The sequence below is a fragment of the Chiloscyllium plagiosum genome, unplaced genomic scaffold (assembly GCF_037043375.1).
Source record: "Chiloscyllium plagiosum isolate Xiang-an unplaced genomic scaffold, Cpla_swu_hap1 HiC_scaffold_7, whole genome shotgun sequence".
NCBI lineage: Eukaryota > Metazoa > Chordata > Chondrichthyes > Orectolobiformes > Hemiscylliidae > Chiloscyllium > Chiloscyllium plagiosum.
In genome coordinates, this window is record NW_028270145.1 from 53,235,622 (window position 1) to 53,249,118 (window position 13,497).

General features: G+C 43.4%; 1 protein-coding gene across 7 annotated transcripts in view; it reads right to left on the reverse strand.

Moving 5' to 3' along the window:
• LOC122551557 (rap guanine nucleotide exchange factor 4) overlaps positions 1–13,497 on the reverse strand; it is a 293,650-nt gene that overhangs the window by 134,407 nt on the left and 145,746 nt on the right. For 5 of the 7 annotated variants that reach the window (XM_043693619.2, XM_043693618.2, XM_087989022.1 and 2 more), the window contains one exon: positions 2,688–2,746. The exons of the other annotated variants lie outside the window; for them this stretch is intronic. In XM_043693619.2, the coding sequence (XP_043549554.2) occupies positions 2,688–2,746 (59 nt within the window). The remainder of the gene's footprint in view (positions 1–2,687; positions 2,747–13,497) is intronic. 7 annotated transcript variants of the gene reach the window in all.

A 13,497-nucleotide genomic window follows, 5' to 3' on the forward strand; every position in this document is an offset into this window, starting at 1 on the left:
AGACTGATTTTTTTTTCATTCATTCATGGGATGAGGGCATCACTGGCTAGGCCAGCATTTATTGCCCATTCCTAATTACTCAAAGTGCAGTTGAGAATCAACCACATTGCTGTGGGTCTGGAGTCACATGTAGGCGGAAATGCACTTTCTTTCCGTAAAGGACATGAATGAACCAGATAGGTTTTTTTTTCCAACATTCAGCAATGGTTTCATGGTCATCACAAGACTCTTAATTCCAGACTTTTTTTTATTGAATTAAAATTTCACCAGTTAATTAAAGAAATTAGCATAGACAGAGAGGAGGTGCAGAGTCATCTAACAGGCTTAAAGGTAGGTACATTTCCATGGCCAGATGAAAAGTATCCCAGGTTGTTGAGTGAGGCAAGGGAAGAAATAGTAGGGGCATTTGCAAAAATTTTGAATTCCTCTATGACAACAGATGTGTCAGAGGACTGGAAGACAGCTAACATGGTATCATTAATCAAGGCCAGTCTAACCTCAGTGGTGGGAACCCTATTGGAAGTGATTCTGAGGGACAGAATTAATCTGTTTTTGGAGAGGCAGTCAGGGTGGTTTGGTTAAAGGGAGGCCATGTCTCATTAATGCGATTGAATTTTTCAAAGAGGTGACCAGGTGTATAGAAGAGAGCAATGCTTTTGATGTAATCTAATTGGATTTCAGCAAGGTTTTTGAGAAGGTTGTAGCATTGAGCTTAAAAAATGACAAGATTAGATTCCCTACAGTATGGAAACAGGCCCTTCAGCCCAACAAGTCCACACCAACTCTTTGAAGAGTAACCCGCCTAGATCCATTCCCTTACATTTACCCCTGACTAATGCACCTAACACTATGGTCAATTCACCTGACCTGCACATCTTTGGATTGTGGGAGGAAACTGGAGCACCGGAAGGAAACCCATGCAGAGACGGGGAGAATGTGCAAACTCTACACAGACAGTTGCCTGAGGCAGGAATTGAACCAGAGTCCCTGGCACTGTTCGGCATTAGTGCTAACCACTGAGCTGACCCCTGTACTATCTTCAAACTAGACCATTAATGGTTAATCAGTAAGGGTCAATTGGACATGACAATGACCGATTGAAGGAAATGGAAAATGTACATGAAAAACGTGTATAATGCAAAAACAGGCCGATTTGATTGGGGCCTGACCTTACAGTCGCCGGTCGTCACGTTGAGTAAAAAGTTGGAAAGTCATATTGCAGCTGTGTTAGGTCACATCTGAGGTACTGCGTGCAGTTCTGGTCACCATGCTATCGGAAGCATGTGGAGATTTTGGTAAGGGTGCAGAAGAGGTTTATCAGAATGCTGCCTGGATTTGAGTGTATTAGCTATAAGAACAAGCTTGGATTGTTTTAGCGAGAGCAGAGGCTGAGGGAATGACTTGATAGAAGTATATAAAAACGGGACAGACTTGGTCAGGGTCGATAGTTGGAGGCTTTTTTCCCCAGGGTGAAAGTGTCAAATACTAGGGGGCATAGGTTTAAAGCGAGAGAGGTAAAGTTTAAAAGGAGATGTGCGAGGTAAGTTTGTTTTTTATACGCAGAGGATGGTAGGTGCCTGGAACACACTGCCAAGGGAGGAGCAAATGTTGCTATCCTATTTGAGAGGCATTAACACAAACACATGAACTGGCAGAGAATAGAGGATATGGACCATGTGCAGGCTGATGAGAATAGTTTAGAATATCATGGTCAGCACAGAAATGGAGGACCGGAAGGTCCTGTACTGTTCTATGTTCTAGGTTTGTCCTTCTAGAAGGAAGTGGTTGTGGGTTTGGAAGGTACTGACTAAGGAGCCTTGGTGAACTCATGCAGTGCATTTTATAGATAGGACAACACTGCAGCTACTGAGCATCAGTGGTAAATTGAGTGGATGTTAGATGATGTGGTGCTTCATCAACAAGCAAGCTGCTTTGGCCTTCCTTGAAGAGAAGACATTAAACATGTCCCCTCCATAGTATAGGTCACATGACCAAAGCAGACTAGAAGGTGCATGATCATATTTCAGTTACAGCCTCAGATCTGGCTTGGACTTTCCCATCTCAGTACTGGGACTGACAGCCCAGTAATGTCAATCATAGATTATAGAATCTTTACAGTGTGAAAACAGACTCTTCATCCCAAGTCCACACTGACCCGCCAAACAGTAACCCACCCAGACCCATTCCCTTACCCTATTACTCTACATTTATCCCTGACTAATGCCCCTAACCCATACATCCCTGACCACTTTGGGCAATTAAGCACAGCCAATTCACCCAACCTGCACGACTTTGGATTATGGGAGGAAACCAGAGCACCCGGAGGAAACCAACGCAGCCACGGGGAGAATGTGCAAACTCCACCCAGACAGACAGTCAGCAGAGGCTGGTATCGAAACTGGGCCCCTGGTGCTGTGAGGCAGCAGCGCTAACCATTGTGTCACCCTGCCACCTACTGACTCAGCCCATTATCACCAAAGCCTTTCCATTATGCACATGAAAGTTTACTCTTGGCCTTGTATCTCCTGAAAGGCTGTTGCTTTTACACAAGCTTGATTTTATTTATATACACTTGTTTAATTATGCCAAAATTTCTAAAACATATTTAAATCAAGAATATAAAAATAATGTTGGCTTGAAGAGGCCAGTAAAGATTCAATTCCACCAGGAAACAAGTGATCATATACCTTGTTTTTTGACACAGAACACAGTGTACTGCTGCTCACATTCTCCTTTTCAGGGATTCCTGGAAAAACACAAGCAGTATATTTTTAATATGAAGCATTTCACTTCAATGTTATCAAAGACCTGTTACCACAGTACAGTTCCTTTTATTTCATAGGAAAATATCTACATCTTCTGTTTTAGATCTTTATTTTTTTATCTCCAAATGTTTTAATGCACTATTAATGCAATTGCGTTGTGGAGGTGTTAAATGCAGGGAAAATTGCCAGTGAAGCATGTTGCAAGGGATTTGACAAGTAGATGCAAATTTATCAAACTTTTGTGAAGTACAATGGCCATTCTCTATCAAGCAGGAGGGCAAGTGTGAAGTCTAGTACATGTGGAGAATGAAAGGGTGAATAACGAAGGGCTAAAAAGCTGGAGATGGAAAAGCCTTGTACTCAAGAAGTACAAGTGAGAAAATAAAAATAGGGTCTGTTTCAGTTCTGTCATAAAGGAGACTAATTTCTTGGCATTGCAGCTAAAGACAAAATTACAGCTGTTGACAAAGTGACTTTCTGCCAGATGTAGAAAATATCACAGATATAAAAGTCTTATGCAATGATCCTACCATCTAGTATTTCAAATATTGGAAGATTGAAGATAAAAAGACAAGGTACCATGGTAAGGGGAATAGATGTGGGCTAGATGGATATATTAAAAAAAATGGTTCTGAACAACAAAAGATGACAGTTTAATGCTGGTGTTGTGCTGGAAGTAATGGGAATGGTGAAGGGCACTGGGGTGGAAGGGGAGGACAAAAGGGACACTGTTTCCTATGCTATGTTAGCATGTTTAAGATTTGATTTATTTTATAAGTTATTAATTTTCTATACATTTGATATTTTAAGGATTATTGATGGGTTGGGTCAGAAAATAATATTACTATTTGTCAATCATCTGATGGTTACACATACCAAATAGAACAGCTTATTTCTATAGATAGAGTTAACATGTTATACTTTAAAAGCCCCTGAAGAACATAGCAAAATGAAACAAGTTCTATGCTTCCAGCCTGCGATCTTCTCATTCATTAATATGAATAGATGGAAAATTTTGGGTTGAAGTACTCAGCAGTGAAAATTATTGGCCAAGGTCATTGATGAAACAAACAAGCAATCTAGCAGTTGACGTTAGTTTGAAAAAAAAAGTACAATTAGTATTCAAACACTTAGGAAATGAGTTTTTATAAACTATGAGTGAACATGGTGAATATACTGGTCATAATTCAACTTGAGAGAGAGAGAGCGCACTAATTGCTCACCTGTGGTAGAAACCGCCAAGGCTTTGTTCTGTTCATGTCAGGGAAAGAAGGTAATGAGGGCTTAATGTTCCACACAATCTTAATTACCTCCTCAAAAACATCCAGCAGCCAATGAAGGCTCCTTGTCCCACCAAATCAAACACCAGAAATAGATAAGCCAAGAGTAAAAGACAACCCAGAGCATGATGGTGAGATGTCCAAGTAGAGAAACACAAATGTAGCAGTCAGCAGAAGTGGGCACGTTCTTTGACCTGACGTACACAACTGTGGGAGTGCAAAAATTACGTAAAACAAAAATTCACAGTTCTGCCTGTACATCCCCTGTACAAACTTTACTTTATCAGAATCTTACTGTAAATTGTTCAGTCCATATTTCCATTTCGATTTTCTGAAGGCAGAAGAATCAAGTAAATAGACAATAGGTGCAGGAGTAGGCCATTCTGCCCTTCGAGCCTGCACCACCATTCAATATGATCATGGCTGATCATCCTTAATCAGTATCCTGTTCCTGCCTTATCTCCATAGCCCTTGATTCCATTATCCTTGAGAGCTCTATCCAACTCTTTCTTAAATGAAGCCAGAGACTGGGCCTCCACTGTCCTCTGGGGCAGAGCATTCCACACAGCCACCACTCTCTGGGTGAAGAAATTTCTCCTCATCTCTGTCCTAAATGGTCTACCCCGTATTTTTAAGCTGTGTCCTCTGGTTTGGCACTCACCCATCAGCGGAAACATGTTTCCTGCCTCCAGAGTGTCCAATCCTTTAATAATCTTACATGTCTCAATCAGATCCCCTCTGTCTTCTAAACTCAAGGGTATACAAGCCCAGTCGCTCCAGTCTTTCAGTGTTAGGTAATCCCGCCATTCCAGGAATTGACCTCGTGAACCTACACTGCACTCCCTCAATAGCCAGAATGTCTTTCCTCAAATTTGGAGACCAGAACTGCACACTTACTCCAGATGTGGTCTCACCAGGGCCCTGTATAGCTGCAGAAGAACCTCTTTGCTTCTATACTCAATCCCTCTTGTTATCAAGGCTAGCATGCTATTAGCCTTCTTCACTACCTGCTGTACCTGCATGCTTACCTTCATTGACTGGTGTACAAGAACACCCAGATCTCTCTGTACTGCCCCTTTACCTAAATTGATTCCATTTAGGTAGTAATCTGCCTTCTTCTTCTTGCCACCAAAGTGGATAACCATACATTTATCCACATTAAACTGCATCTGCCATGCATCTGACCACTCACCTAACTTGTCCAGGTCACCCTGTAATCTCCTAACATCCTCCTCACATTTCACCCTGCCACCCAGCTTAGTATCATCAGCAAATTTGCTAATGTTATTGCTAATACTATCTTCTATATCATTAACATATATTGTAAAAAGCTGCGGTCCCAGTACGGATCCTTGCAGTACCCCACTGGTCACTGCATGCCATTCCAAAATGGAGCTGTTTATCACTTCTGTTTCCTGTCAGCTAACCAACTTTCAATCCAAGTTAGTACTTTGCCCCCAATACCATGCGCCCTAATTTTGCTCACTAACCTCCTATGTGGGACTTGATCAAAAGCTTTCTGAAAGTCCAGGTACACTACATCTACTGGATCTCCCTCGCCCATCTTCAGGAGTTACATCCTCAAAGAATTCCAGAAGATTAGTCAAGCATGATTTCCCCTTCGTAAATCCATGCTGCCTCTGACCTATCCTGTTATTACTATCCAGATGTGTCGTAATTTCATCCTTTATAATAGATTCCAGCATCTTTCCCACCACTGAGGTCAGACTGGTGGGCGGCACGGTGGCACAGTGGTTAGCACTGCTGCCTCGCAGCGCCAGAGACCCGGGTTCAATTCCCGACTCAGGCGACTGACTGTGTGGAGTTTGCACGTTCTCCCCGTGTCTGCGTGGGTTTCCTCCGGGGGCTCCGGTTTCCTCCCACAGTCCAAAGATGTGCAAGTCAGGTGAATTGGCCATGCTAAATTGCCCGTAGTGTTAGGTAAAGGGGTAAATGTAGGGGTATGGGTGGGTTACGCTTCGGCGGGTCGGTGTGGACTTGTTGGGCCGAAGAGCCTGTTTCCACACTGTAAGTAATCTAATCTAAACTAACTGGTCTATAATTTCCTGCTTTCTCTCTCCCACCTTTCTTAAAAAGTGGTATAACATTAGCCACCCTCCAATCCACAAGAACTGATCCTGAATCTATCAAACTCTGGAAAATAATCACCAACGCATCCACGATTCTCGAGCCACCTCCTTCAGTACCCTAGGATGTAGACCATCTGGATAGTAATAACAGACTTATCAATCTTCAGACCTAACAGTCTCTCCAACACCAATTCCTGGCAAATATAAATTCCCTTAAGTTCAGGTCCTTCAGCCACTGTTACCTCAGGGAGATTGCTTGTGTCTTCCCCAGTGAACACAGATCTGAAGTACCAATTCAATTCTTCTGCCATTTCTTGTTCCCCGTAATATATTCCCCTGTTTCTGTCTTCAAGGGTCCAATTTTAGTCTTAACCATTTTTTTGCCTTTCACATACCTAAAAAAAAAAACTTATACTATCCTTTATATTTTTGGCCAGTTTACCTTCGTACCTCATTTTTTCTCTGCGTATTTCCTTCTTAGTAATCCTCTGTTGTTCTTTAAAAGCTTCGCAGTCCTCTGTTTTCCCACTCATCTTTGCTAAGTTATACTTTTTCTCTTTTAACTTTATATGTTTCTTAACTTCCCTCCTCAGCCACGGCCACCCATGCCTCCTCCTAGGATCTATCTTCCTTTTTGGAATGAACTGATCTTGCAACTTCTGCATTATACACAGAAATATCTGCCATTGTTCCTCCACGGTCATCCCTGCTAAGATATTGCACCATTGAACTTTGGCCAGCTCCTCCCTCATCGCTCCATAGATCCCTTTATTCAACTGAAATATTGTGACTTCCGATTGTACCCTCTCCCTCTCAAATTGCAGATTGAAGCTTAATGTATTATGGTCACTACTTCCCAATGGCTCCTTCACTTCGAGGTCCCTGACCAATTCTGGTTCGTTGCACAATACCAGATCCAGAATTGCCTTCTCCCTGGTCGGCTCCAGCACCAGCTGTTCTAAGAATCCATCTGAGGCACTCCACAAAGTCTCTTTCTTGAGGTCCAATACCATCCTGATTCTCCCAGTCTACCTGCATGTTATAATCCCCCATAACAACTGTAGTAACATCTTTGCAACAGGCCAATTTCAGCTCCTGATTCAACTTCCATCCGACATCCAGACTACTGTTTGGGGGCCTGTGGATAACTCCCAAGAGGGTCATTTTACCCTTAGTATTTCTCTGCTCTATCCACACTGACTCTACATTCCCCTGATTCTAGGTCCCTCCGCGCAAGGGACTGAATATCATCCCTTACCAACAAGGCCACCCCACCCCCTCTGCCCGTCAGTCTGTCCTTACAATAGCACGTGTAGCCTTGAATATTCATTTCCCAGGCCCTGTCCACTTGAAGCCACGTCTCAGTTATTCCCACAATATCATATCTGCCAATTTCCAAAAGAGCCTCAAGCTCATCCATCTTATTTCTAATGCTTCATGCATTCATGTATAGTATTTTTAATTTATCACTGCCCTCACCCTTGCCATCAACTCCTATTTCACTCAACCTTACAGCATGATCCCTTTCTGAGTTTTCTGTCGCATTGATAGTGGTCTTTCTTGACTTCCCTTGTTCTAACTTTCCCTTCAATTTCCTTCTTAAACAGAGTTTGTCCCCTCCCCTCCCCCGCTACTTAATTTAAACGTAGCTGTGTTGCAGTAGCAAACCTGCCTGCCAGAATGCTGGTCCCTAACCTATTAAGGTGCAAACCATCTCTCTTGTAGAATTTATGCTTACCACAAACATATCCCAGTGATCCAAGAATTTCAATCCTTGCTTCCTGCACCAGTTCCCCAGCCACACATTCAAGTCCATTATCTCCCTGTTCCTGGCCTCTCCAGTCTAAGGAACTGGAAGCAAACCGGAGATAACCACCTTGGACGTCCTGCTTTTCAGCCTTCTTCCTAGTTCTCCGAAGTCCCGCTGTGGTATGTTCCTCCTCTTCTTCCCAACATCATTTGTGCCGAGATGTACCACCACCTCTGGCTCTTCACCTTCGTCCTTGGGGATTTTTTGCACTCTGTCTGTGATGTCTTTAGCCCTGGCACCAGGAAGGCAACACACCATCCTTAAGTCCCGCCTGCTGCCACAAAAACCCCGGTCAGTTCCTCTCACTATGGAATCCCCTATTACCAGTCAATATGCAATTACAGGCATTTGCCAGTAAATGTCACAGTTTTCATCGCAGATCATTGAAATCACTTTGGAAGAAGATTTCAGCTGTTATCATTTACTCAATAACTATTCGTGTAGATTGTCCTTTAAACAGCAGAAGAAGAATATTCTTATATCTTTCACCTCACCTCATAATGAGTTAAGTCAAAACGGGAGAGTATTTAATAGTGGCATAATTCCTGGTGTAGCATTTATTTGAATTGTTCAATGGGAAAATTTTAGTCTCATGTGTCCTGTCTATTTAAAATAGTCTGACTTCCATTGCCTTTATAGATTGTGCCTAAAGTGCTTTGACTCCATTAGAGTTGGCTGCATCAAGATGGATTGCTTGTTTGCTAAGAGAGTACAGAACTGAGACCAACTGCCTGAATCGATAGGAGACCACAAAAATATGAACAGCATAAGAAAACAAAAATAAAAAGCAGAAATAAGTGAATGAAATGTGAAAATGACAAACTGAGCTTTGGAAATGGTGGGCTTCAAATGAATAATAAAAAAACAATTTGCAAAATTAGGCTTTTTACAACTGTATAAAAGTGAAAGAAGTGGAAATTTGGAGACAGTATTGTGACAAACAGTGTTCTGTACAAAATAGAACCTCACACCACAGGAGGGCACTAGAATCAATTAATTACATCAAATGTTCGCAGAATTGGAGCAAACATTCAGAGACAAAACATTCAATCTATTTATTCTATCTTGCATCAGGTCGTATGTTAAGTTTTCAAATTTAATAACTCCAGTCAGAATATAAATCTCTCTCGAATTAGGCACACTTTAGTTACACAAGTTCAGCTGTCTGCTGCGTCGCATGAGCTTTTAGTCATAGTCATAGAGATGTACAGCATGGAAACAGACCCTTCAGTCTAACCCATCCCTGCCGACTAGATATTCCAACCCAATAGAGTCCCATCTGCCAGCACCCACCCCATAACCTGCCAAACCCTTCCTATTCATATACCCATCCAAATGCCTCTTAAACATTGCAATTGTACCAGCCTCCACCACATCCTCTGGCACCTCATTCCATACACGTACCACCCTCTGCGTGAAAAGGTTGCCCCTTAGGTCTCATTTATATCTTTTCCCTCTCACCCTAAACCTATGCCCTCTAGTTCTGGACTCCCTGACCCCAAGGAAAAGACTTTGTCTATTTACCCTGTCCATGCCCCTCAATTTTGTAAACCTCTAAAGTCACCCCTCAGCCTCCGACGCTCCAGGGAAAACAGCCCCAAGCCTGTTCAGCCTCTCCCCATACCTCAAATCCTCCAACCCTAGCAACATCCTTGTAAATCTTTTCTGAAGGAGAAAGTGAGGTCTGCAGATGCTGGAGATCAGAGCTGGAAATGTGTTGCTGGAAAAGCGCAGGTCAGGCAGCATCCAGGGAACAGGAGAATCGACGTTTCGGGCATAAGCCCTTCTTCAGGAATGGAAAGAGAGCTTCTTCAAGGAAGGCATCCTTGCAAGAGGATTCGCCATAGGTTAAAATCAACTAGGAGAAAGTGAGGACTGCAGATGCTGGAGATCAGAGCTGAAAAATGTGTTGCTGGAAAAGCGCAGCAGGTCAGGCAGCATCCAAGGAGCACGGCTTATGAAGAAGGCCTTATGCCCGAAACGTCGAATCTCCTGCTCCTTGGATGCAGCCTGACCTGCTGCGCTTTTCCAGCAACACATTTTTCAGCTCTGATCTCCAGCATCTGCAGTCCTCACTTTCTCCTCATAAATGACTTGGATGCGAGTATAAGAGGTACCATTAGTAAGTTTGCAGATGACACCAAAATTGGAGGTGTAGTGGACAGCGAAGAGGGCTACCTCAGATTACAGTAGGATCTTGACCAGATGGGCCAATGGGCTGAGAAGTGGCAGATGGAGTTTAATTCAGATAAATGCGAGGTGCTGCATTTTGGGAAAGCAAACCTTCCTGAAGAAGGGCTTATGCCCGAAACGTCGATTCTCCTGTTCCCTGGATGCTGCATGACCTGCTGCGCTTTTCCAGCAACACATTTCCAAATCTTTTCTGAACCCTTGCAAGTTTCACAACATTTTTCCGATAGGAAGGAGACCAGAATTGCACGCAATATTCCAACAGTGGCCTAACCAATGTCCTGTGCAGCCGCAACATGACCTCCCAACTCCTGTACTCAATACTGTGACCAATAAAGGAAAGCATACCAAACACCTTCTTCACTATCCTATCTATCTGCGACTCCACTTTCAAGGAGCTATGAACCTGCACTCCAAGGTGTCTTTGTTCAGCAACGCTCCCCAGGACCTTACCATTAAGTGTATAAGTCCGGCTAAGATTTGCTTTCCCAAAATGCAGCACCTCGCATTTATCTGAATTAAACTCCATCTGCCACTTCTCAGCCCATTGGCCCATCTGGTCAAGATCCTACTGTAATCTGAGGTAGCCCTCTTCGCTGTCCACTACACCTCCAATTTTGGTGTCATCTGCAAACTTACTAATGGTACCTCTTATACTCGCATCCAAGTCATTTAGGAGGAGAAAGTGAGGACTGCAGATGCTGGAGATCAGAGCTGAAAAATGTGTTGCTGGAAAAGCGCAGCAGGTCAGGCAGCATCCAAGGAGCAGGATATTCGATATTTCGGGCATAAGGCCTTCTTCATAAGCCGTGCTCCTTGGATGCTGCCTGACCTGCTGCGCTTTTCCAGCAACACATTTTTCAGCTCTGATCTCCAGCATCTGCAGTCCTCACTTTCTCCTAGTTGATTTTAACCTATGGCGAATCCTCTTGCAAGGATGCCTTCCTTGAAGAAGCTCTCTTTCCATTCATGAAGGGCTTATGCCCGAAACGTTGATTCTCCTGCTCCTTGGATGCTGCCTGACCTGCTGCGCTTTTCCAGCCACACATTTTTCAGCACCAAATCATTTATGTAAATGACAAAAAGTAGAGGATCCAGCACCGATCCTTGTGGCACTCCATTGGTCACAGGCCTGCAGTCTGAAAAACAACCCTCCACCACCACCCTCTGTCTTCTACCTTTGAGCCAGATCTGTATCCAAATGGGTAGTTTGCCCTGTATTCCATGAGATCTAACCTTTCAATCAGTCTCCCATGGGGAACCTTGTCGAACACCTTATTTAAGTCCATATAGATCACATCGAATGCTCTGCCCTCAATCCTCTTTGTTACTTCCTCAAAAAAAACTTATTCAAGTTTGAGAGACATGCACAAAACCATGTTGACTATCCCTAATCAGTCCTTGCCTTTCCAAATACATGTACATCCTGTCCTTCAGGACTTCCCCCAACAACTTGCCCACCGCTGACGTCAGGCTCACTGGTCTATAGTTTCCTGGCTTGTCCTTACCACCCTTAAACAGTGGCACCACATTAGCAAACCTCCACTCTTCCAGCCCCTCACCTGTGACTATCGATGATACAAATATCTCAGCAAGTGGCCCAGCAATCACTTTTCTAGCTTCCCACAGAGTTCTAGGGTACACCTGATCAGGTCCTGGGGATTTATCCACTTTTATGCATTTCAAGACATCCAGCATTTCCTCCCCTGGAAAATATGGGCATTTTGCAAGATGTCACCATCTATTTCCCTACAGTCTATACCTTCCATATCCTTTTCCACAGTAAATACTGATGCAAAATATTCATTTACTATCTCCCCCATTTTCTGCAGCTCCACACAAAGGCTGCCTTGCTGATCTTTGAGGAGCCGTATTCTCTCCCTAGTTACCCTTTTGTCCTTAATCTATTTGTAAAGACCCTTTGGATTCTCCTTAGCCCTATTTGTCAAAGCTATCTAATGTCCCCTTTTTGTCCTCCTGACTTCCCTCTTAGGCATACTCCTACTTCCTTTATACTCTAAGGATGCACTCTATCTATCCTGTCTCTACCTTACATATGCTTCCTTCTTTTTCTTAACCAAACTCTCAATTTCTTTAGACATCCAGCATTCCCCATACCTACCAGCCTTTCCTTTCACCCTGACAGGAATATACTTTCTCTGGTTTCTCGTTATCTCATTTCTGAAGGCTTCCCATTTTCCAGGCGTCCCTTTATCTGCAAATATCTGCCTCCAATCAGCTTTTGAAAGTTCTTGCCTAATACCGCCAAAATTGGCCTTTCTCCAATTTAGAACTTCAACTTTTAGGTCTGGTCTATCCTTTTCCATCATTATTTTAAAATGAATAGAATTATGGTTGCTGGCCCCAAAGTGCTCCCCACTGACACCTCAGTCACCTACCCTGCCTTATTTCCCAAGAGTAGGTCATGTTTTGCACCTTCTCTAGTAGGTCCATCCACATGCTGAATCAGAAAATTGTCTTGTACACACTTAAATTCCTCTCCATCTAAACGCTTAACGCTATGGCAGTGTCAGTCGATGTTTGGAAAGTTAACATCCCCTACCATAACCACCCTATTATTCTTACAGATAGCTGAGATCTCCTTACAAGTTTGTTTCTCAATTTCCCTCTGACTATTAGGGGGTCTATAATACAATCCCAATAAAGGTTATCATTCCTTTCTTATTTCTCATTTCCACCCAAATAACTTCCCTGGATGTATTTCCGGGAATATTCTCCCTCAGCACAGCTGTAATGCTATCCCTTATCAAAAATGCCACTCCCCCTCCTCTCTTGCCTTCCTTTCTATCCTTCCTGTAGAATTTGTATCCTGGAACATCAAGCTGCCAGTCCTGCCCATCCCTGAGCCATGTTTCTGTAATTGCTATGATATCCCAGTCCCATGTTCCTAACCATGCCGAGAGTTCATCTGCCTTCCCCGTTAGGCCCCTTGCATCGAAATAAATGCAGTTTAATTTATTAGTCCTACCTTGTCCCTGCCTGCCCTGACTGTTTGACTCGCTTCTGTTCTCAACTGTACCAGTCTCAGATTGATCTCTTTCCTCACTATCTCCCTGGGTCCCACCACCCCCTCCACCTTACTAGTATAAATCCTCCCGAGCAGCTCTAGCAAATTTCCCACCCAGTAGATTCGTCCCCTTCCAATTTAGGTGCATCTGTCCTTTTTGTACAGGTCGCTTCTACCCCAAAAGAGATCCCAATGATCCAAACATTTGAGTTCTTCCCCCATATACCAGCTCCTCAGCTATGCATTCATCTGCTCTATCCTCCTATTCCTGCCCTCACTAGCTCATAGCACCAGGAGTAATCCAGATATTACTACTCTCAAGGACCTCCTTTTT